Source organism: Haliotis rubra, unplaced genomic scaffold (assembly GCF_003918875.1).
Source record: "Haliotis rubra isolate DU_JTF1 unplaced genomic scaffold, ASM391887v1 Scf39, whole genome shotgun sequence".
NCBI lineage: Eukaryota > Metazoa > Mollusca > Gastropoda > Lepetellida > Haliotidae > Haliotis > Haliotis rubra.
Genome location: NW_025767068.1, coordinates 589,642 through 616,217, shown reverse-complemented (window position 1 = coordinate 616,217; position 26,576 = coordinate 589,642). Strand labels below are relative to the sequence as shown.

The 26,576-nt window shown below is 43.3% G+C and overlaps 1 protein-coding gene across 3 annotated transcripts in view; it reads left to right on the top strand.

The window, feature by feature from the left end:
- Window positions 1-26,576, top strand: part of LOC124286657 (lysosomal alpha-mannosidase-like) — an 89,090-nt gene that overhangs the window by 23,961 nt on the left and 38,553 nt on the right. For 2 of the 3 annotated variants that reach the window (XM_046723058.1, XM_046723057.1), the window contains exons 2-5: window positions 17,206-17,404; window positions 21,251-21,368; window positions 23,483-23,659; window positions 25,100-25,293. In XM_046723058.1, the coding sequence (XP_046579014.1) occupies window positions 17,237-17,404; window positions 21,251-21,368; window positions 23,483-23,659; window positions 25,100-25,293 (657 nt within the window). In that variant the 5' untranslated portion in view covers window positions 17,206-17,236. Of the gene's footprint in view, window positions 1-5,019; window positions 5,407-17,205; window positions 17,405-21,250; window positions 21,369-23,482; window positions 23,660-25,099; window positions 25,294-26,576 lie in introns of those variants that run through there. The other variant, XM_046723059.1, reaches the window with a different exon arrangement.

Below are 26,576 nucleotides of genomic sequence, written 5' to 3'. Positions count from 1 at the left end.
TTGCCATTTCGCAACTTTTGTGCTGTTGGTTGGTTTGTTGTTTAACGCCGCACGCAGCAATAAATTTCAGCTATGTGGCGTCGATCTGTAAATATTCGAGTCTGGACCAGGCCATCCAGTGATAAACATCATGAGCATCTACGCAATTGGGATAAGATGACATGTGTCAACCAAGTCAGCGAGCTGACCACCCGATCCCGTTAGTCGCCTCTTACGACAAGCATGGGTTGCTGAAACACAATTTTAACCCGGACCTTCGCGGGTTTTCAAAACTTTTATGGCAGTATTGAGGCATGTGTCAGTGAATGGTGGTATAGGTGGCCGTGGTGACGCCCAGGTTGAGTGAAATGGGGATTAACGTCGGCTCCAAGACTGGTTATATAGTCACGTGCTGGCCAGTACGTGTGTTGTTCTTGTTTCTAAGTCTTTGTTTGCACTTTCCTTGTTTGTTTCATTGTGTGCTGTACTTCACAAGGCGTATGTTTCAACTGGTGATGCGTTGGCCAGCTTGTGTTTCCTAAATATTGTCATGGAACTGCGATGGAGTGTATAGTTGTTCACGCTAGCGCCGGTTTAGATTTATACTTACAGTTACCCACGATATAACTGGAGTACCGATGTCCGTGTCGTTAAAACGAACTGCATGTTGAACGTATTGCTACTTATTCCAGTACATAGCCTACGTGTGAGTAAGGAAGTATAATGAAGTGACTGAGCTCACATTTCCATTAAACTTGTGCATTTAATGATAATAGCACCAACATTGGTCATCATATAAAGGCACATGTCTGACATAATTGCAGATATGGAGGCAAATGAATTTTTGTTCGTGTGCAGAGGACATAAAGGGCTTTACTATCTTCAATGTTTCCTCTTTAAAAAAGCAATATAGCCAATCATTACAAACCGATAATTTCATAATTAATGGGTTTCAGATACATGAAAGGAGACGGAAATACTTAATTTAGCATAATACAGAACATCCCAAAACAATAAATGATCCCTCATTCCACAATGACATGTAAAAGACAACGTTTTAGAATATATGTTTGTTCTTCATCTGATCAATGCTGACTGAAAATGCCTATAATATATGGCAAACGAACTCTCGCACTATAAGTTTGGGATATGTTTAACAGTAAAACTGTGATATAAGTGGTTATTCCCCAACTTCCTGACTCAAGGGCAAGTAAGGGAGATAATCCAGATTTGTCTGTCACAAGGGAGCAGTCATGCTGGCGTACTCCCATTTGTGAGACAGTGGAGTAGGTAATTAACAAGACACCATACTCCCCTATCTGATAGATGGATTATTCCAGTGAACATCACTCAACCCTACTGTTATTGTTAAATGGTTGAAACGAAAAATTAAATTATTCAAATTCAGTGACTGTTTTGCCTAATTCGATTTTAAAAATGGCAGGTAAACACAATTCAATAAGTATTGTTTAGAAAATATACCATTGCAACTTAATTAAGTTGTGAGGTTTAAGTTTCGAAAAGTTGATGACACACTCAATTTATATTCATGAAATATTTTAGCAGAAATTGTTTATTCATAGTGAAACAATTGTAATCCCAAACATAACATATGTTACATTTGACCACTTTAATTTAATCAAACAATGGTCGTTCTTCACTTATAGGTTCCCTGGCAGTTATGATTGAAATGACACATTACAGTATTGAATTTGGACTTCAAATTAACGTCATGATGAAATATACCGATGAAAATTTATCACGCCCCATTCACTCTTTTAAGATGAGTACGAAACACTACATGTTGTTGTATATGTTTTGAAAACCAAAGTGCGCGGATTAATATTGTAGCTGTAACACAATTGACTCTGATTTAGGCAAAAATAACTGAAATTGAAACATGGTAACACATTACTTGAAATCTTGCAAACCACAAAAACATTGCGTTCAAGATGTTCAATGGGGTTTATGTCGGGGCTGCGTGCGGGTCATGCTAATGTGTCGAAAGGGTTGTTCTCAAAATGGGCGATGACGGCATGGTTGTCTAATTCTGGCACTATGGCTTTATCCAGTACCTACTGTTGATAACGTTGCCTTACGCCATGTCCTTAAGTTGCGTGTTTCTTGGAGTTTGCACCACGCCCGAGGTTTCTGTCTGTGCCGGTCTGTGATGAAGGGACCAGCGATCCTCCTTCTGATGGCACTGATGGAGAGTTGGAGAGACTCCCATGCCACTCTCCATTCAAGTTCTTCAGCATGGTTCATCCATCATATTGATGTCTTACCAGACGAATTTGGACCCGGTCATCATGGTCACTGGTCTTCTTCAGTCTTCCCAGACTTGGACGACCCTTTATTTCACCGGTTTCTCATGTCAAGAAGAGTTATGTGTCAGTACTGCCGTCGTTTAAATCAGTTCAGAACATTGTGAGCTATAAGTGCTCATTCAGCAATGTCTAAATGTAAAGTCCTCTTTGCACGGCACCTTCCCAGGTTGTGAACGGGGTCTTCCCACTTGTCCGGTACCTATTGTTTACAGGTTCCAGACCAGTGGAGCGCGATAATCCCTGAGAACAAAAGGTGAACTTTTTATTTTGCTCCCCAGCCGGTCTGTGATATTTGGTCACCCTAGCCGGTCAGAGGGATATTTGGTTACCCGATATTAAATAATTTTAAATACGAAATGGAAAAAACATCAACATGAAATACCTTTTTTTCACAGGGATCAACAAACTTTGCACAACCATTCAACCATAACTCCCCTCAGCCTGCCGGACCAGTGGGAATAACCCCATAGGAAATGAAGTTTGAGACCTTCACGAAGGAACGTCTTGTGGACACAGCAAAGCCCATTAACAGTAGTTATTTACGTAATAATTTAACTGTGATTGGCAACCCAAAACAACATGCCGTAAAAGTGGTAAAGAAGAACTGAAAACAAGGAAGAGTGACATAGAACTCTTATCTTGGGGCTCGTCACGCCGAAGACCTGGGCTCGATTCCCCACATGGGTACAATGTGTGAAGCCCATTTCTGGTGTCCCCTGCCGTGATATTGCTGGAATATTACTAAAAGCGGCGTAAAACTAACCTCACTCACTCCCTCACTCACTCTTATCTGGGGTGTACATTGGGCTACTTGCGGGAACGTTAGATAATGGAGTCCGTCAGGGGTTTCAGACACCGTCCTATGGTACAAAAGTGAGTGAGTTGAGTTTTACGCCGCTTTTAGCAATATTCCAGCAATATCACTGCGGGGTATGGTACAAAATGAACAAAAGTTGGCGTGGAAAGAAGCATGTGTTACAGATTCATCAGATGTACCAGCTGTTTCCAGTTTGATTATCGACGGATATGTCACTGTTGAAAAGTTGAAACTTGGTGTTATCAAAACGTTTGATGTATATGCTAGTGATGTCTTCACACCACACATCTAGGCACAGATATGAAATGTGGCACGTTTGGGTCTGACATGTCACAGATACAGTGTACACGTGACAGTCAGAGCCCATCAGTAGCTGCAAATATTGTAATGCTCAAAATGAAAATATTTTGAGTGCCTCAGTATCCTAAAATGTTCACTATGCATTAGACTGCAAATGTGTAATGTTTTGTGCTTTTATCATTAAATGTGCATTTAATCTTAGCCGTAGCACGGCCACAGACTACACATACGGGAACGTCTAGAACCTGATGGACTAACTTTATGCTTAGCTAATCTATGACGCTGCTCGGATTCGATTCCGACTTCAATCAACAATCCTTTAATGACAAATGGCGAACAGTGCCACAAAGGAAGTGCTTCTCAAGCTGTGGCCATAAATTCAGTAATAAGTTATATTGTGTGACGTCAATGCGTCCTCTGTACTCAAAGATAAGGATTTGATTTATTACCTTTTACCTTTATATATCTTTGTCCTCGTAAGTTAAGTAAATCTGTATTCACATGTTTACATGTAAACAAGCAGCTGTAAGACAATATGGAGATGTCACTTGAAATGTACTTTATGAGGATTCAATTGGAACAATATCAGTTTTGTCTTGTTACGGCTGCGTTCTGTAATGGTTGGTCCATTGATTAATAGTGTTCACATATTATCGACACCCAATGTTTCGTCCCTTTGAAATAGCAGGATCCGCTGACCGTAGGTTGGCATACACACTCGCTTTTTTATGCTCCTGGCTTTCTGCCAAGTCGAAAACGGCGTCTACTTTCGAAACTTGAGTGATTCAGCATAACTCACACACTGATTTACACGCCTTAAACTGATCAAATTATGGAAGTGAGTGGTTGCAAGGCCTCTCTGAACAGTATTCAAGTTATATCACGGGGTGTCAGGAAGTGATGCTGCTATTCTGATCTTCACCTCTTTGGTGAAATCAACAGCTATCACGGGTAAGGTGCTGACACTCATAGACAAATAATCGGATCGAACCAAGATTCGAAGCCAGTATCATAGGTTTCCAGCATAGGAACTGCAGCGCCCCAGCCGACAAGGCACCCGAGGCCTAAATACGCCAGAAACTCTTACTGGAAGTTATTACAGTCTAATCGTTGCCGACAGATAAGGCACAGTTGCGAGATAACCATGTGTATCTTCTTCCCCCTGACCCTACATTGCAACAGGAAATGTATACCTATCTGAAATGTATTACAATGTGAAATGTGCATGACAGTACACACTGACATTTGAGAGGTGCACATGTAGTCCTCATGCATCATGTAACGACAGTAGCGCCCCGTATACTCCCTTCAGATCAATTAGTATCAATAATTAACATGTGAGGGTTTTTAGATGGACACATGTTTCTATCCAGGGTTTACCTTCTGTGTTTCTGTAAGTGTACATTATTGTAGCGTGGCAACGCTAAACACTACTAGTTGTAGACACAACGATGAATACATGGCCAGGATATGATACCCAAGTGACGCGATGAAACTGGTTGAGGGAGTGGCTGTATGAGTCCAGTATGAGCTTGACCCTTCGGCCGTGACATAATTTCATTTCCTCGTTGAGAGGAGCGATGCTCATCAAGGTAGCGAGTCCACCACGTAGCCCGGGTTTGTCACTGTTAGCAACTCTATTGATCCCTGCAATGTCTTTGTACATCGACAATGCACCGTGTCTGTACATGTAGCGCTTCATTCGATACAGCGTTATGCTGTCTTAATGACGGACCATGGGATCTAGCTGTTCTCACTCGTCGGACCTCAACCGGACGGTAGCCGGACGCATGGAGTAACAATTCTCGAGGCTCAGACAGCAGCTCAGCGGCACACTTACATGGCATTTAAAAACCCATGTCAATTTCGGCTGTCTGTGATATGAACATTGATTGATGTATGTGGTCGGGCATCAGTCAGTTGCTGTTGGAATTGATCTTTCAGATTGTGCTGCAGCACTGGCTCATCGATTTCAGCCTGGAGGTGAGTTACATACATCACACTTAACACATGTTAATTGTTCATTTGACATATTTATCATGTCGATAACAAATGTCCATGGTAGTTTGCAGAGATTTGATGGTTTCAGTCATAGATTCAGCTGGTGGTGCTTGTTGAAAGACATAGCGATCGATGCTATATAGATTATGACTGGCGTGTTTGCCTAACGCACGTGTTTTATAGTTAACGGGGCATTGCGACTACAGATTATACCGCCTGGATGAGCCATGCGCTCTCACTGTCGGTTTATCGTTATGTGTTGGTCACACACCATGGCAATAAGGCCACACGATCTGAAGTAGATAGACCGTAGTCACTCACGGCCGGATCTGCTTTAGGTCCGCGTCCCGTTTACTCGTCCTTGCCTCGTGATGAACTTTCATGACAGCAATCAGCGGTCAGTCCCTACTTGACCTAGGATATGATCACCGGTTGCTACCTTTCCCCACATATATACATGTATTTATGTCTCCTGTTTACTTGGCTATGTCTACTTGTGTGTCTGTAAATGTGGAATCAGTACGATCATTAGTTTGTACCATCCTAGTACCCTAGTAGCCTAGCCTACCCATCCAAGTGTACGATTGTTTGTAATAACTTCTTCTTTCAGTTAGTTAGATAAATAGAGTATATATGGGCACATACAGTCCAGTCGGAAACCGCAATTCGCGGTAGAGAGTTACGTCCCTTGGGTACACCAGAAACCTATGTTCGTCCTGATTATATGTCTAGGTTTGTCAGCACCACCCCGTTGACGCCGGTGGGTTTCACTAGAGCGGTCAACGTACTGCATCACGCCCGTGGATTTCACTAGAGTGGTCAACATCCTGAACCACGCCCGTGGATTTCACTAGAGCGGTCAACGTCCTGAACCACGCCCGTGGGTTTCACTAGAGTGGTCAACGTCCTGCACCACGCGCGTGGGTTTCACTGGAGTGGTCAACATCGTGCACCACGCCCGTGGGTTTCCTTAGAGCGGTCAACATCCTGCACCATGCCCGTGGGTTTCACTAGAGAGGTCAACGTCCTGAACCACGCCCGTGGGTTTCACTAGAGTGGTCAACATCCTGAACCATGCCCGTTGATTTCACTAAAGCGGTCAACGTCCTGAACCACGCCCGTGGGTTTCACTAGAGTGGTCAACGTCCTGAACCACGCCCGTGGGTTTCACTAGAGTGGTCAACGTCCTGCACCACGCCCGTGGGTTTCACTAGAGTGGTCAACGTCCTGAACCACGCCCGTGGGTTTCACTAGAGTGGTCAACATCCTGCACCACGCCCGTTGGATTCACTAGAGTGATCAACGTCCTGCGACACGTCCGTGGCATTCACTAGAGCGGTCAACATCCTGCACCACGCCTGTGGATTTTACTAAAGTGGTCAACGTCCTGCACCACGCCCGTGGGTTTCACTAGAGTGGTCAACGTCCTGCATCACGTCCGGCTTTCTCCCACATGATGCTGACGGATAGAACAGTAATACTGTTTGGAGCATGAAAGCTCCCGTCTCACTCACTGTTAACCTTAGTACTCATGACCACACTATGTTGGTGATGTATCTTTACCAATGTCCCCATGTTAGTGACAGGTCAACGCTGCGTTAAACGTCACTCACTCACGTACCTGCAACAATATCAACATGTCATGGCGACTTGAAATATACAGAAGATGCCAATGTCCAGCACGTCGACATATGATACTGACAAAGCGTCGTGGATGAACGTTCAAGGGCACCGTCAAGTCTGTGAAAGATGCAGCATATGGGGTCTCGTGTAATGCGGTAATACCTGAAAGTGTCGTTCCGAATGACAACGACGATTACTAGATATGAAATTCACACCAACAAATGAGTCATATCAATCATCCGCTTAAAAGGAAAACCGGATATGTTAACTTGGATACAATTGTATTGTTTGTGACGTTAAAGATGGATGCTCGTGTCGAATTAAGGAGTCAACGGATAGGCAATTCGTGCGAAATTGCACGACTTAGAGCACGTGATGTATCTTAAAATCAACAACAAGTGGCAGCTATTTCTAGCAGCATATAGGAAAAAGAAGGAACTTACTGTACGATATAACAGATTAGCACGCACCCATCATCATAAGCAGTCTGCAATATAGATCTATGTGTTTTTTAATTCCCAGTAGTTGAATTAGTTGGCATTTAATTATTAGAGCTTGTTTACCATGATGTATGTTTTAATGATATCGTTATATGAAATAATATATATGTAGGTAAGGAAGCGATGTATGTTTAAATAAGCTGGCATCTAACACCGCATGTCTCGAATTATTCCGTGTGTCGACATTCTATCTATGGTGTAGATGTCTTCAAGTTAATGATAGTCATCAGATGCGAGTCATGTTCACAAAATACTATGAGAGGCGTGAACACTGGACTATAGGATCACAATATAAAACCTTTGTGTGCAAATTACCAGTCTTCACATCATAATTGCGCTTAGAACCTTTACAGCAACAGCGCAGTGTCGAGTAATGGCAAAATAATGACTTCGGATTAGAAATGTCAAGTGGCGAGCAATTGTCATTACGATTAAAGTTCACAATCTGATGGTTTAATAATGTATATCTAATATCTCATACTTTCGTTTGTTACAAGTCTGGTAAAGTTGTACTGGAACTTTTGTAGGTGATGAACGGGTTTGTATAAAAACCAGCTAATTATCAGCTAATTATACTTGCATGTACACCTCCATGGACAAATGGTTAGCAGAGTCCTTCGCTTGTTCTTCGTTTAACTTAAGAGATTTCCTTCTGCTGAACAAGAAGAGTGACACAGAAGCCTCATCTTTGTTTTCCATTAACCGAAAGATTGTAAATAGTCCTTGAAATCTCGATAAATCTCGATATGTAGGCAAACTGATTTCCATAATCGTGACTTGTATCGACAGAAAGTTAATTAAATGTAAAGGTAATAACGCCTGGTTTCCATAGTATGAATAAAGCTATTGTAATAACTCTAAGGAATTATGGGATATTGTCTGTGCAGAAGAATCAATTTGGATATCTCAAAATTGAGATGGAAATTTAAGCGATTTTTCAAACATTAAGATTTCGAGGCTGCAGTCAGCAATTCAGCTGTGCCACCTCTGGAGAGCAGAACATGCTTACACTTTCGCGAACACCTGGTGTCCATGTCCATAACTATTGTGTTACATGCTACGCGTGAAGGAACTTGTTTCAAAAGATAATCGAACATTATTCTCTAGCACTGACTTTTATATTAGATTATCAAAACCCAGCGAGTGATATCATGGCCAACGAGCCACTGAGTTTGGGTTGCATCACCCACAATTAGTCACCTTGCCTGTATCTGGCGGCCATAACAATTCCCCGTCTCTTGAGGGAACCGAAACACGAACCCTCTGACCCGGGCTTCGGGCACTTTGTTCACTTGACAAAAGATGTTAACCCCGTTGGCAAGGTAACGATATAAGGGTCACCTGTGAGATTACTACTGCCTGCTACAGATCCACCCAAAGCAGTTGACCAGTATAACCTGTTGTGATTCGAGCCTCTATTCACCTGCTGTGGAATCCGATACCATGCGATACCGTACTGAGCATGGTTGTAGTTTGTATCCAGCCCGTGGTGATACCATTGGTAACGTAACGGTAATACGTGTTCTCCTAAACACGGGTTTACAAATAGTGATAGTTTCTAGGCCGACTGAGATCAACACCGCTTTGACCTTGACGGAATCATAAAACTTCAAACATTATTCTGACGTAACACATCTCCGTTCGTATGCTCTGCGTATGGTCACTGTTTGCAGCTTTTAACGTGAGTAGCATAAGGGCACGTAAGTGGGTCACGATACTTCGCGAGACCTTGGTACTTCCGGTGACAAGCAACATTTCATTCAGTTTCGAATAGTGTCATGGTTGTCAGTTGACAGTAAGGATCCGATACTCCTTGCAGGAATAACAAATGTCCGATCTAACCATCCCCTGATTATCCAACTATTACGACTGTCAACAGCCGTGACAGCAAAGCATGGTTGTACACTTGGTCCGGTCTAGTAAAGTCATATTTGGCGGTCGCGCAATTTGGAACCAGAACTGGTTCTTGAATGCAAGCTTGTCACCGGAAATCTGGTACCGGAAGTAAGCTGGGACCCGTCTGATATATCGCAAGCTGGTGCGCGCAAGGGGAACCGGGAACCAGCTTAATACCGGAAGTAGCGCCTCGCGAGAGGTAAAAACCCTGTTATATATGCACGGCAGTCCAGGCAATATTTGACATTGACACAACCAAATGTAACAGCATGGGCGGATCCAGGAATTTTGAAGGGGGGTGGGGGGGGGTTTTCAGGGAGTTCGAACCCCCTGACACCCCCTGGCTCCGCCAACGCAAAAAAAAAAATTCTTCAATGTGGTCTTAAGTCATTTTCAAAAAGTGACATCACAAACACACACACACACACACACACCCTTGATCCGCCCATGAACAGCATTTAAAGTCGCCATCTACATCACAAGTTTATTAATGTACATATATATCGTCAGGCGCGAAGTAAGCCATGGTTTGTGTCAGCCCGACAGGTTGCAAAGCTTTATATTTAAGATAGTATTAAGGGCATGAAATGTTATTGTTTGACGTTTGATGATTTTAATAACTTCAAAATGTTGTTATCTTATCAATTTTTGAAATCATAAGAACTTAGAGTAGTCTACCATTATTTCAGACAGAATAAGCATTTGATTGAAATGTGACTTTCTCATGTGCAGATATGTTTTGACATTGTTTAACGCATGTTTACTGATATAATAGCATGCATCGAGTATTGGTTTTTTTCTAAATGATTATAAATACCTGCATTTCAGTTATGATTCACATATATTCCTGACTGTAACATAACATTCACACACATGTCGATGGAAAAAAAGTCATCACTGAAAGAAAGACACCTTTCAAATTTATGACATGAAGAATAACCTGTTTACTGTAAATGGTGACTCTATTTGTAATGCTTTGTTATCAAAGAATGTTGTAGTCAATATGATCCATAGAGGGATTACCATTTTTATATTGTTCTGATAACGTGTTTATGGGTATTTTTTGCCAAAATTAGACAATTTTTTATCAAAAATCATGTGTAAGCCCGGTAGCTACGCCCCTGATCGTGCCCCACCTGTACCTTTGTCATCATAAGTCTCGGTAGCTACGCCCCTGGTTGTGCCCCACCTGTACCTTTGTCATCATAAGTCTCGGTAGCTACGCCCCTGATCGTGCCCCACCTGTACCTTTGTCATCATAAGCTCGGTAGCTACGCCCCTGATCGTGCCCCACCTGTACCTTTGTCATCATAAGTCTCGGTAGCTACGCCCCTGGTCGTGCCCCACCTGTACCTTTGTCATCATAAGTCTCGGTAGCTACGCCCCTGATCGTGCCCCACCTGTACCTTTGTCATCATAAGTCTCGGTAGCTACGCCCCCCTGATCGTGCCCCACCTGTACCTTTGTCATCATAAGTCTCGGTAGCTACGCCCTGATCGTGCCCCACCTGTACCTTTGTCATCATAAGTCTCGGTAGCTACGCCTGATCGTGCCCCACCTGTACCTTTGTCATCATAAGTCTCGGTAGCTACGCCCCTGATCGTGCCCCACCTGTACCTTTGTCATCATAAGTCTCGGTAGCTGCACCCCTGATCGTGCCCCACCTGTACCTTTGTCATCATAAGTCTCGGTAGCTACGCCCCTGATCGTGCCCCACCTGTACCTTTGTCATCATAAGTCTCGGTAGCTACGCCCCTGATCGTGCCCCACCTGTACCTTTGTCATCATAAGTCTCGGTAGCTACGCCCCTGGTTGTGCCCCACCTGTACCTTTGTCATCATAAGTCTCGGTAGCTACGCCCCTGGTTGTGCCCCACCTGTACCTTTGTCATCATAAGTCTCCAGACTATGGAGAGATAACGGCAACTGGCAGTATGCAATCAGTGACCACCTGATTACGGCCGTCAGTCAGGGCTTGCAATAACCCACTTAGTGGTTCTGTGTGGAATTCTTTCACAGGAAATAGACTTGACTAGTCATATAAATGTCAGCTCCCATTAAGCAGACTTGATTGACGGGGAGTAGTGTTCTTTTCATTCTATAGCGATGACGAGAGTCAGCTGGCCGTGATTCCGTCCCAGATCCCCAGGTCTGAAAGTGTGTCTATTTCATGCTCCACGTTTCTAGGGGAATTCACGTAATCTTTGACATTTCATCCATAAATGTATTAACAGTTCCGCGTTTCAGGAATAAGTGCTTTTGAGCTTATAAAATGTAAAATGTGAGATAATACCGGGACCACTGCAAGCACATTATGGCAAGTGATAAAATGACATTCTTTCCTGGTGGATATATGAGCAAGAAAATATATTGATCCTTATATATTATCACAACTCAACTTCCGCCTGGACATGAATACAGTAATAAAGGTGTCAAGAAGAAACCCCCGAGGACAAACGCTATTATGAATAAATGCACTATTTATGTGATTCTTTCAAACACGCTGACAATTAAATATTCCTCCGGTATGTTGTCAAAGGCCTCATGGCCCCTTAAGACATGTATCAAACAATTCAAAACATTTTGCATAACTATCATTGAATCATATATTTTTAACATCTCGACAGAAAATTGATGTTAAGGCTAACTATGTGATATTAAATGTCATCTGTAAATTCCTTGCAGACAAACAATGTATACGCCACAACTGTGTGTGAGATATGTGGCCCGGTCTTGTGACCTTGACCGTCACATACTGACTACTAAAGCCCACATACATCATCCCATTATGTATTATAATACCTCATCCACCAACACAGCACATTAGGCATTTGACGTCACCGGGAAAAGCGGGCTTTTCTGACGAAACACAGTCCACTTGACGTAAGATCCAAACTATTTTTGAAAAGTATATATATATATATATATGAATCGATTGCTGAAAATCAGCAATGACATCAAATCCTCGCGGAACGTAAGTTGAACGCCGTCTTCAACATGATCCCATTATTTGGGTTACGTGTCCGCATCTGACATACGAATGTCAACTTTAAGCCTTAATTACAAGGGTAAATATGATCAAGAGGAACTATGAACTGGTTCCTCAAGGCTGGACGTCGTTATTATCCTGTAATGATCTATAAAGGTAAGGTGAGGTGAAATTTGGTTTAACGTCGTGCTTGAGAATATTTCGCTCATATGACGACGTGCATGCGTGTGTATGTGTATGTGCGGCTGCTGGTACTAGCCCAGACTGAAGCTGGTTTTATAGTGCTAGCCCACGGAGATACCATGCCGCAGTGAAGCATGAATACCCCACTCAGACACATTATACTGACTCCGAGCTGACCACTCCTTGTTGTACCCATTAATGCCGAGCGTCAGGCAGGGACCAACAAGTACCATATTTTAACGTCTTTTGGTATGACGCGGTCGGGGATCAAACCCAGACCTTCCGACCACGGAGGCGGTCGATCTATAAAGGAGTGAGTGAATTAATCTACAAATGAAAGTTAGATGTAAAATATATTAACTTCTATATATTAATACATGTAATATATTTCACAATACTCCAAAACATTTGGCAATTACATTTGCTTTAATATAAACATAAAAGACACTGATAAGATAGAAGCCAACCAAATTTCAAATAATTAATATATGCATCTTCTTTTTAAGAAATGTTCTATGATGAAGTCTATTGATTGTATAACATTTCTGGTTTTTCATGGAAATATCAACAACGTGATATAGACACAATGCCTCAGTCTGCTTTCAAAGACCATTGTACTTCTCTGTGACGGATCTCCGTCAAATCACAGCTATCTGTATTCAGTCCATCCTCATAACGCAGTCAACGTGAATTCTCTTCTCATCGGTATTCAATTGTCCACACAGTGGATTCCTGAGACAATAAACCCAACTTTGGAACATTTGGCAGCAATAAAACACGAACATGAATGTCGTTTATTCATATCACTTGAAATGCATGCATAGTTTATGGGGAAATCACAAGCAATATTAAATCACATATGATTTATGTTTTTAAAAAAAATGAATGTATACATTCGGCGTGTCAGCACGGTCCTCCGTGGCGGCTATGCTTCATATAGCTGGTGTATCAAACATCGGCCTCTGATCTGTCGCTGTCAGGACTAGGACCTGAAATCCCATGGGGATTATAACCTGATTATGGACCATATTTTAATTCATACGTCAAGTATTATATATATCATGTTGCTGCCATCATGTGGCCGCCATGTGTATATAAATCTGTGGTAGTATTCTGTGGTAGTTATGTCCTGGCTGTGTGGTCTCGTGTTTGTCAATGTCGCTATGTCTGTGGTCGACAAGGAAGTGCGTGTTTTAAGCCTCCGTAAATCTAGAATGCATCAGTTTTTAGCCGCTTCAACTAAAGCAGACACGGAAATGAAGAGAGAGAGTTTCCGTTCAAGACACCAACACAGAACCGTTATGCTCGCAGGGTGAACAAGGAAGTCGCTGTCAGAAACAATACTGTAGATATAACGTGCCAGCGTATAGAGAGACTGTTACCATGTGATCAAGTCCTACCAAATCAACTTTAGTCATCTGATACTTGAAGTATTGTTACTGTCATTCTGACAGTTAAACGACATGGATTCCATATCCACAATGTCACCCATGACGCTTATTACATGATGAACGTGGCAGAGTAAAGATAATGGAGACCTCCTTTAACGAGGCCAGAACATGTATAACGAGACGTGATGCCGTCACACACGTATTCCAGTGTTGGAGCTGACAAACCAGGGTAGGCAGTATGTGTCGTAGCGAGGGTATCCGTGCACGGGGTTGAGGTATGTGTCATAGCGAGGGTATTCGTGCACGGGCAGGCAGTATGTGTCGTAGCGAGGGTATCCGTGCACGGGGGTGAGGTATGTGTCATAGCGAGGGTATTCGTGCACGGGGTTGAGGTATGTGTCATAGCGAGTGTATTCGTGCACGGGCAGGCAGTATGTGTCGTAGCGAGGGTATCCGTGCACGGGGTTGAGGTATGTGTCATAGCGAGGGTATTCGTGCACGGGCAGGCAGTATGTGTCGTAGCGAGGGTATCCGTGCACGGGGGTGAGGTATGTGTCGTAGTGAGGGTATCCGTGCACGGGGTTGAGGTATGTGTCATAGCGAGGGTATTCGTGCACGGGCAGGCAGTATGTGTCGTAGCGAGGGTATCCGTGCACAGGGTGAGGTATGTGTCATAGCGAGGGTATTCGTGCAAGGGCAGGCAGTATGTGTCGTAGCGAGGGTATCCGTGCACGGGGGTGAAGTATGTGTCATAGTGAAGGTATCCGTGACGGGGTTGAAGTATGTGTTGTAGCGAGGGTATCCGTGCACGGGCAGACAGTATATGTCGCAGTGAGGGTATCCGTGCTCAGGCGTGAAGTATATGTCGTAGTGAGGGTATCCGTGCACGGGGGTGAAGTATGTGTCATAGCGAGGGTATCCGTGCAAAGGCAGGCAGTATATGTCGCAGTCAAGGTATCCGTGCAAAGGCAGGCAGTATATGTCGCAGTCAAGGTATCCGTGAATAGGCAGACAGTATGTGTCATAGCGAGGGTATCAGTGCACAGGCAGACAGTATGTGTCGGAACGAGGGTATCAGTGCTTGGTCAGACAGTATATGTCATCGTGTGGGTATCCGTGCACGGGGGTGAAGTATGTGTCATAGCGAGGGTATCCGTGCACGAGCAGACAATACATGTCGGCACGAGGGTATCCGTGCACGGACAGACAGTATATGTCGCAGTGAAGGTATCCGTGCATGGGCAGACAGTATGTGTCGCAGTGTAGGTATCCTTGCATGGGCAGACAGTATATGTCGCAGTGAAGGTATCAGTGCACGGACAGACAGTATATGTCGCAGTGAAGGTATCTGTGCATGGGCAGACAGTATGTGTCGCAGTGTAGGTATCCTTGCATGGGCAGACAGTATATGTCGCAGTGAAGGTATCAGTGCACGGACAGACAGTATATGTCGCAGTGAAGGTATCTGTGCATGGGCAGACAGTATGTGTCGCAGTGTAGGTATCCTTGCATGGGCAGACAGTATATGTCGCAGTGAAGGTATCAGTGCACGGGCAGACAGTATATGTCGTAGCGAGGGTATCCATGCACGGGCAGACAGTATATGTCGTAGCGAGCGTATCCATGCACGGGCAGACAGTATATGTCGTAGCGAGGGTATCCATGCACGGGGCACACAGTATGTGTCGCAGTGAAGGTATCCGTGCACAGGGGTGAAGATGTGTCGTAGCGAGGGTATTCGTGCACGGGCAGACAGTATATGTCGTAGCAAGGGAATCCGTGCAAGCGCAGACAGTATGTGTGGTAGTGAGGGTATCTGTGCACGGGCAGACAGTATGTGTCCTAGCGAGGGTATCTGTACACGGGCAGACAGTATGTGTCCTAGCGAGGGTATCCGTGCACGGGGGTGAAGTATATGTCCTAGCGAGGGTGAGGTGAGGTGAGGTGAAAATGGGTTTTACTTCGTGCTTGAAAATATTTTGCTCATATGACAACGTGCATGCGTGTGTATGTGTATGTGCGGCTGCTTGTACTAGCCCAGACTGAAGCTGGTTTTATAGTGCTAGCCCACTGAGATACCATGCCGCAGTGAAGCATGAATACCCCACTCAGACACATTATACTGACTCCGAGCTGACCAGTCCTTGTTGTACCCATTAATGCCGAGCGCCAGGCAGGGACCAACAAGTACCATATTTTAACGTCTTTTGGTATGACGCGGTCGGGGATCGAACACAGACCTTCCGCTCTCCGGGCGGACGCTCTAACCACTACACCACGGAGGCGGTCCCTAGCGAGGGTATCCGTGCACGGGCAGACAGTATATGTCGTAGCGAGGGTATCCATTCACGGGGTGAAGTATATGACGTAGCGAGGGTATTCGTTTAAGTACAGGCAGATTGGGTTGCAGTAAAGGTATTCGTTTACGGTAATCATAGACGGGGTTTCTAACTAAACGCGTTCTGTATTTATTTGTTCTTTTTAATTCTGAGGAGATTCCCCGGGAAAGCGAAAGTACTTAATAAATATTTTCAAGAATACCGCCTGCCTGAGAAGGGTAACATCAACAGTGCATTTCCCTGTCTTGTGGATAGCTCACGTCCAACAGAAAATATCCCCACATTCAATATACTCTGCAGTTATTCTTAGTTGAAAAACATGTGCCTGCACACGAGCCACACTAGTAGATTAATATACATAGAAGATACTCATACATATGAACTCGTTAGGCGCCATGTATGATACAAGTGGATGAGGTTTCAATTGGACCCGATGTGTATTATTGTGATTGGAAACCACCTTATTTACCTCTCAGACACTTCTCCGGTAGTTTGGTATTCCAGTGGATATCATCTGTCAGTGGAACCAGGTTTCTTATTACTCAAATTAGTCTGTCTGTCACTACTTGGATAATATACTGCTTAAATATTTCAAAGGTCAATATCCCGAACACTGAGCTGCAAAACAGTATTCACGTCTACCTGTTGTCGGGCTCAGAGTATGAGACCGGGTCTTGCGGTCACAATTAGATTATCAGATGACGTCATTTACAAACAGACATGTAATATGTGTGAGTAACAGCTTACCCGAACTAGATTCGACAACTCGTGTAACCGGAACAACGTGTCTGGCCTGGCCAGGGATTCAGGTGTTTAACGTGGGGATGTCAAGTTGTCAAGACGGCTACTTTCTGTTTTCAGGTGAAGGCAGAGTTTCCTCGCACATTCCAAGATGAGGTTCAAGCTGAAGAAGTTCGCGTTGATTCTTGCCTTCGTTGCCTGCATCCCGTTCATCATACATATCATGGACGTATTAAAGTTCAAACCAAGAAGGTCACGACGACCAAAGATTGAGCTGCATCTGGGCCCACCCGCGAACACAGGAACCTGCGACAAATCGGTAAGTACGTGGCGTCAGTAGTGAACTGTAGTGAAGATGCACCTTCAGTTGTCTCAGCTATCCAGAGATTATACGGATGAAATGTAGATGCATATTTCCCATGTATATGCCGTAGCAGCACTCACTCCATCTCTTGTAAACTGGTGATGGGCAAACAGCAGTTCATGTACAAAGATAAAGCAGAGCAGAGCTTCTATGATCAACTGTGTTCAAAACTGATAAACTTACATACAGCTGTGAACGCAGTGTATAGAATTACACACAACTGTGAACACAGTGTATAGACTTATATGCAGCTGTTAACACAGTGTATAGACTTATATGCAGCTGTGAACACAGTGTATAGACTTACTTACAGCTGTGAACACAGTGTAAAGGCTTACATGCAGCTGTGAACAGAGTGTATAGACTTATATACAGCAGTGAACACAGTGTATAGACTTATATGCAGCTGTGAACACAGTGTATAGACTTATATACATCTATGAACACAGTGTATAGACTTATATCCAGCTGTGAACACAGTGTATAGACTTATATGCAGCTGTAAACACAGTGTAAACACAGTGTATAGACTTATATACAGCTGTGAATACAGTGTATAGACTTACATACCGCTGTGAACACAGTGTATAGACTTACATACAGCTGTGAACACAGTGTATAGACTTACATACAGCTGTAAACACAGTGTATAGACTTACATACAGCTGTGAACACAGTGTATAGACTTACATACAGCTGTGAACACAGTATATAGACATACATACGTCTGTAAACACAGTGTGTAGACTTATATGCAGCTGTGAACACAATGTATAGACTTATATGCAGCTGTGAACACAGTGTATAGACTTACATACAGCTGTGAACACAGTGTATACACAGTGTATAGACTTACATAGCATGAACAGTCTGTAAACACTGTGAACACAGTGTATAGACTAGACTTATATGCAGCTGTGAACACAGTGTATAGACTTATATGCAGCTGTGAACACAGTGTATAGACTTACATAGTATAGACTTACATACAGCTGTGCACACAGTGAATAGACTTACATACAGCTGTGAACACAGTGTATAGACTTACATACAGCTGTGAACACAGTGTATAGACTTACATACAGCTGTGAACACAGTGTATAGACATACATACAGCTGTGAACACAGTGTATAGACTTATATACCGCTGTGAACACAGTGTATAGACTTACATACAGCTGTGAACATAGTGTATAGACTTACATGCAGCTGTGAACACAGAATAGATGCTTACACACAGCTGTGAACATAGTGTATAGACTTACATGCAGCTGTGAACATAGTATGCTTAGACTTACATGCAGCTGTGAACACAGTATGTAGACTTACATGCAGCTGTGAACACAGTATATTGTACTTGCATGCAGCTGTGAACACAGTATATCAAATGACATGCAACTGTGTGTTCTTTGTTATACGTAGATACAGGGCCAATGCATCTATACACATATATCCTCTGCAGAGCATGTGTATCAAGGTGACAATGTAGATCTACACACAACTTTATACATACATTCCGCGTACAACCTTGTACACTGCATTCACGTCCACATACAACCTCGTACATTTCATTCACACGCCCACGTCACTTTACCAATGTTGTCCAAATGAACCAGTATGTAACAAGACTTTTTAGGTAATCTATTTTCTTGCATACACAATATCTTAAACCAGAAATTTATACATCGGATATGAGCATTTATATTCAGGGGATACCTCCCACATTCACCGTACACCATACAATTCGGTGTAGATGGTCCAACATTTATAAATTTCTTACAGGCCATCAGATGTACTTTTTCAATGCATTCATGTCGCTAGAATCCCCAGATCCACATACAACATTGTACTCTCCATTCACATCCATACAACCCTGTGCTCTGCATTCACATCCACATACAACCCTGTGCTCTGCATTCACATCCACATACAACCATATGCTCTGCATTCACATTCACATACAACCATGTACATCCTCCTACAACCTCCTACAAGTAATAGGCAATCACGTATAACATTGTACACGGCGTAAATATCTACACACTCCCTTGTCTATATTGTCCTGTGAGGTACCGGACGTGAAATGCATTTTTGTCAGTGTAAGAAATCCTTAATAGCAGCAGTAGAAGGTCTGTCCTCGCGTCAAGGAAGGAAGGATACCCGCATGAAAGTATTCAACATCAGTAATCCCTCAAAGTGCAAACCGAGGTAATGAATTTCCCTGAGGAAATCATAGATTTGCGCGTTTGACATATTAGATCAGCCTAAAGTACACATCTGAAATAGGTATCACATAAGACGTGAGTCCAACTCACAGAGCAAACGGAATGGGTTCCGAAGATTCCGTTTCTATAAAGAAGCGTCGTTTATTATCTTATGCCATATTATTAACAGATACCTACTTATATGTTCTGAAGGCATATGTAAGCCAATACGACATACCAAATACATACCTGCCAACTCACGCTTTTATTAATGATGTCAAAGTCTCACGACAAAACTGATAAAACTTAAGCCAAACTGAGTTTATCTGAAACGTGGTCACAGGCAGACTGGCCATAGTAGGAACAGAGCTTGGATAGACTGAAACCAGATGTCCCCAACAGACGGTCGCGCAGGTGTCGTGTGGTATGGATAAAATGTCACATCATATTGAATTTGTTTTTCTTTGTTTTAAAGTTAACGTAACATGCCACATGAACAATGTGAACTAGTCCTAAAGGGTAAATACATATTTAGATATAACTGCAAACGATCACGTCGAAATCTGATTCATTTAGATGCTGATGCAGCCAGTTTCAGTCCTACCTGTGGGGACCACGTGATGAAGTTAAACCTGAACCCACTAGTTTTTGTCGCGTCTAGAGCTTGTATTGCTGCAATCACAATTCGTCTTGAAGAACGCTGAAAATATTGGAGACGCTATTCTGTTGATTAAATATACTACCGTGTTCATGCATAATTTACTTATGTGATTATGTTACTCTCAGATATGTCTTCATGTCCTATTTTATTTCTTTGATCGCTGGAAAAAGTACTAAATTATTCACGTCGAAGTCAAAGGGTTGTGACTTTGAATTTTTCAGTAATACCGTTTTGATAGTGTGAGGACCTCTGCTCGATAGGGTCCATGGGCTATAGTTTCAGGCCCATAACATGCATGATCAACTTCATATTTGGCCCTAACTCTGCCTTGACTCGCCACCGTCCCATAAGGCAGGGCAGTTGGACACTCTCATCTATATTAATGAGGATTATAGCAAATTGGTCAGTCTTGATTATGAAAGCAGAGTCAATCAGGAACTGGACAGCTGGTCAGGTTCCATGAAAGCTACGTAGTGATTTGCGTACAGTGGAAATTACCAATCTTGTTTGATTTAGAGAGCCCAGTGAAGCTATAACACGACTTGGCTGCAGGCTAGGAGAATATGATCAATGTACGGTAGCAAGATGAGAAAAGAGAAAAGGTTCTCTGTACTTCAACCGATGTTACAATGTAGGGACCCTGATAAATTCAGATTTCACTATCATAGCGGATGTGAAATGTCCGAAGGCTATTCCTAATGAGCAAAATTAATGTTAGCAACTAACGATTTGGTTATGAAACCTTTCAAATATTGAACTAAACATATCGAAGAGACTACTGATATTCAATACCTGTGCTTTGATCACGAAATATACAATTTGATCTCTATTAATAGCGTTTGAATGCACAGATCACCTCGCCTCATTCCGATATTTTTGCTATTACGTCTTTCAACTTATGACACTTTGTTACAATGCAAATTATTTCTTACGCAGAAATGTAACCCGACGAAGGACGGCATGCTCAACGTCCACATCGTCGCCCACTCCCACGACGACGTCGGCTGGAAGAAGACTATGGATCAGTATTACTCTGGGCAAGGGGGAGGGAACGGTATAGTATATCATGACCGTCGTAAATAACTGTATAACACGATGTCTTGTATTAAATATTGCCGTGCCAAACACCATGATTAGACAAAGAATATTCCGCGCTTCACAGACAAGAAGGTCAGAGCGTATTTGTTGCCGACGCGGACGAACATGTCCTGCCCTGTATGTAGATAGCGACCTCGAGGTAATAATGATTGACGACGAGATGATTTAAAGAATAGTCGACATAAGTTTCAGTACAACTTCACTGGAACCTACCTATCTCAATGTCGTGGGTTATGTGTCGTTATTTCCATATATAGAGTTACGCTGAACACATGTAATATATAAGGATAGTTGCAATGACCAAAAGCCATTATGAAGCTGCCATGACAGATATATCTGACCTCATAACCCCTTAGTATCATGAGGCAATGTTCCGCGTGTATCACCTGGAAGACACTGTTCCGCATGTATCATCTGAAAGACACTGTTCCGCGTGTATCATCTGAAAGACACTGTTCCGCTGAAAGACGCTGTTCCGCGTGTATCACCTGGAAGACACTGTTCCGTGTGTATAACCTGAAAGACACTGTTCCGAGTGTATCATCTGAAAGACACTGTTCCGAGTGTATCATCTGAAAGACACTGTTCCGCGTGTATCATCTGAAAGACGCTGTTCCGCGTGTATCATCTGAAAGACGCTGTTCCGCGTGTATCATCTGAAAGACGCTGTTCCGAGTGTATCATCTGAAAGACGCTGTTCCGCGTGTATCATCTGAAAGACGCTGTTCCGAGTGTATCATCTGAAAGACGCTGTTCCGCGTGAAAGACACTGTTCCGCGTGTATCATCTGAAAGACGCTGTTCCGCGTGTATCATCTGAAAGACGCTGTTCCACGTGTATCATCTGAAAGACGCTGTTCCGCGTGTATCATCTGAAAGACGCTGTTCCGCGTGTATCATCTGAAAGACGCTGTTCCGCGTGTATCATCTGAAAGACACTGTTCCGCGTGTGTCATCTGAAAGACGCTGTTCCGCGTGTAACATCTGAAAGACGCTGTTCCGAAGTGTCATCTGAAGGACGCTGTTCCGAGTGTATCATGTGAAAGAAGCTGTTCCAAGTGTCATCTGAAAGACGCTGTTCCTAGCGTGCCTACTGAAAGACACTAATGCGTGTATGCCAAACGAAAGACACTGTTCCGCGTGTATCATCTGAAAGAACCTGCTCCGAGCCCGTCTACTGGAAGACACTATCCCGGGTGTGCTAACGGAAAGACACTATTCTGAGCGTGTCATCTAAAAGACACTGTTCCCAGTATGTAAGGCAAAAGGCACTACATTTCAATGTCGTCTTGGCAATTCAATACATAATGTTGAGTGAATCATGTTGTAGGTGTCACAAGCAAGACACGTTATATTAGTCATGCATGCTGTAACAGTGCACAGTACGATATGATCAGCATGAAACTGACCTCTTGTGAGAGGGGACAGTTTTGTTTTGCATCAAAGGAAACAAATGTTGGTTCGGGGATGAAAGGGTTGGTGCCTGTCTCATATTGGCGCTATAGTGCATTAATGTCCTACCGTACAACCCCAATTAGGTTTCTTTGACCACAAGAGGTAATGTCAGAATGACGGAATCGATAAAGACTATGATGGTATATAATGATCATATTGTAACCGTTGATCTGTATATGCCATGATCGTATGTAATGAATATGTAACATTGCTATACACACCCTCTAGATGTAGGACATGCAGAGATCAGACGCTGATGAAGTGAGTCCGGAGCAGAACACGTGCATGCGTGCGTGCGTGTGCGCGTGCGTTCGTGCGAAAATATATTACCATTCAGTGTGCCTGAATTAATCGAGCGGGAGATCGCACAGAAATCCACCCACAGTTTTGAATCTGTATGTGTTATGTTACGTACATACCATCATAGTGTGTGCATACATCGGTCTTGTAACCATCACATGAATAAGCCCATACTGATGACCTCGTTGGGAGGTTTTAGCCGAGATTCTTTTGTACCTGGTGTAACATATGACACATGTTTCAACCTTTAAGATGATGCATATAGGACATGGTCCGAGGGGATTATTGTATTGAATTATTATTGAATGACTTTCAGCTGAGTCGTTCTACCACGGAGGGGAGTGCACAAAGTGTATTTTGGACAATGCTGTCCGAGAACTGATAGGAAACCCCTTCCGGAGGTTTATATTCGTCGAGATGGCCTTTCTCTCCGTCTGGTATAACGAACAGACGGAGGACATGAAAAAACAAGTAAAGACATTAATCAACGAACGTAAGTATTAATTGGATATTTTAGGCTGATTTTAATGTAGACCGTAGCCTGTTGGGTTCAGTTCAAAATCATATGAGTCGATCAGAAGGATCGGGTTAAGTAGAGTGTCATTGGTCTAGTGATGTCATCGTGGTTTGGTACCCATCACTGATATTCCAGACTATTTCAGTCATGTTTAACCCCGGAGAGATCCGAGTTAGAATTGGTCTTTAGCAACCCATGATTGTCGCAAGAGGCTACTACCAGGATCAGACTCGCTGACTTGGTTGACAATTGCGTAGATCGATGTTCATGTTGTTGATTGCTGGATTGTCTGGTCCAAACTCGTTTATTTACAGACCGCTGCCTTATAGATGGAATATTGCTGAGTGCGGCGTAAAACAACAAAGAAACACATGAGCAATAAGCAAAACATGCAAGAGGCGACTTACGGGATCGGGTGGTCAGGCTTGCTGACAGATGATGTCCCCGTATCCTTGTTACGCAGGTCAAGGCTCATGATGCAGATCACTCTGTCTTGGCTAGACTCAATTATTGACAACCCGCAGTTATATGGCTGGGATGTTGTGGATTACAACCTACAAGATTAACAAACAAATCAAAATAATATTTGCAGGGAGTCATGATGTAGTCGCATTACTGTCACGACGTGACTCATTCAGCCTCCTTCCCCATACACGGACCTCATGCTGGGGTATATATTTGACATTGGACAGTGCGTGGACTGGGAAAAGTAAAAGGGGGATCGGGTGGTCGGGGCTCAGTGACGGGCTGATGTATACGTCATCGTACCCAGAAGGAGGGGATCGTTCCACTTTTATCCTAAACAAACATTAAAATTATAGGACGTTGAAACATGGAAGAACCCACACACCTGTACTATGTGAACACTGCCTAGTTCACGGACGAACCCGAGTAAATGTGAAGGTCGGTCGTCTTCATTTGGCGACTTCGTCTGCAGTCGGGTTGTCGCTGGCACAAGCAGCACGACGCTTGCGTTCTTAAGAACATGTCCCTCGTTTGTGTGTGTGCATTTGTCGACACGTTGTCTGACTATTGAAGGTCAGAGAGATTCATCAAACAAAAAACATTTTGGACGACAAACATGCCTGACTGAATGAATACTTGATAAGTAGACATTTGTGATATCACTAGTTGCCCTTGTCGCTCCGACTGTAGCTACCCTACAGATACCTGATATATCACCCCGTGTGTGCGTGTGGAGATATGTGCGTCAGTGTGTGGTGCCCCTAACGGACGTTTTGCTAATACATATAAACGGAAGAACTGCCGAGTGGGGACACCTAGCGTGACTGCAACCGATGGTCTGGTGTTCTGGAATACTCCTAAATAAGCATATACACAAACCGTTTCGATACTAACGATTCAGTTATTAGGATGATCGGGTTCAGTAACACATAGCGTCATTGGTTTACTCAGGACGCCTTGAACTAATAATCGGTGGCTGGAGCATGAGCGACTCTGCGACGACATACTACGACGACATCATCGATCAGCACACCTACGGCTTCCAGTGGATCGAGAAGGAGTTCGGCGAGTGCGCCATGCCCAAGTCTGGATGGCATGTAGACCAGTTTGGCCACTCAAGGGAACACTCTTCTATATTTGCACAGGTATCAGTAGATAATTGAGTAGATGTACGTGTTGCTTGTCACCGAACTCGCACCTCGTTGGCGTGTTATATACACTCCTCAGAAGATGTTAAAGAACACCCGAACTTTCGGGACCAAAACATCCTCGGATAAGACAGAAAGTCGAAAATTTTCAAATCTCGGAAGACATAAAGTAGCCTGTAATATGACAAATATATGAATCGACATTACGCTTAAGGTTATAGATTTTTCAATCGTTACTTTGAGGACCTGGTTTGTCAACACGTTTCCGACCGTCGTAATGATTGGGGTATCAGCACCATGTCACTGCTCGTCTCACACACTATCGGTTTCCGTGGGGTCTGGTTATTCCCAGTAGGACGCTGTCGGAATCCCTAAAGAGTACCGTCAGACGTGGAAAAGATGTTGCATACATTTGTGTATTACAAAGCCATGTATTGGAGAGTTGGACACTTATTTTCTTTCTGTGTCCTTATCTTAAAGTATTGAATGTTTAGTAAGTCAACATCCATGTTTCAAAACAATGTCCAAAAACACAATCTACTGCACAAACGTTTGATTGTTTTTACAAATTAATTCTATTTTGAAAGATCAATTCTGTAAGCAACAGGTTTTAACCCACATTAGTGTGTGTTACAGAGAAATGTGCACGGGGCCCGTGTTTGTGAGCACCAGACCCTTTGCTCCTGACCACTTCTTTGGGTTAAAGGAACCTATGTAATATTCAGCTGAGGTTCAAGTCGAGCCACACTTCTCTACCACTACTCCTTCGTGTGTACTGTGTGTGTGACAGGGTTACACACATGTGTTGCTGTAATCTCAGTAACACACACTTCCACTTCAGCAACACTGGTGATGAAGGAAACCAAGTTCTATGGATAGTCAACTTCTTTATTGCAATGAGTGCGACGTGTCGGTGTAGGTACCTGCTTGATAACAGTGTTAGTACCTACAACGAAACGTCGCACTCATTGCTATAAAGAAGTTGACTATTCATACAACTTCTAAAATGCCTCTCAAATCACAGGGGCTTGTAACGCTAAAAACTGCCATCAAGGCATATACTGTCACTGACGGGGTCTTAGTACTATATAAAAGGAAAAGGGTGGTAACGAGGTCAACACACCAAGGGCGAATTCAACAATACTCACTGTATTTATCCCATTTAAAGTATGCACACATATCAAGCCAATCGATTTACCTACAACATAAGACATACAGCACTAAAGTCGAAGCAGTACTTTGGGAGCTAGGGTCTTCGGAAGCTCGAAAAATCGTGATTT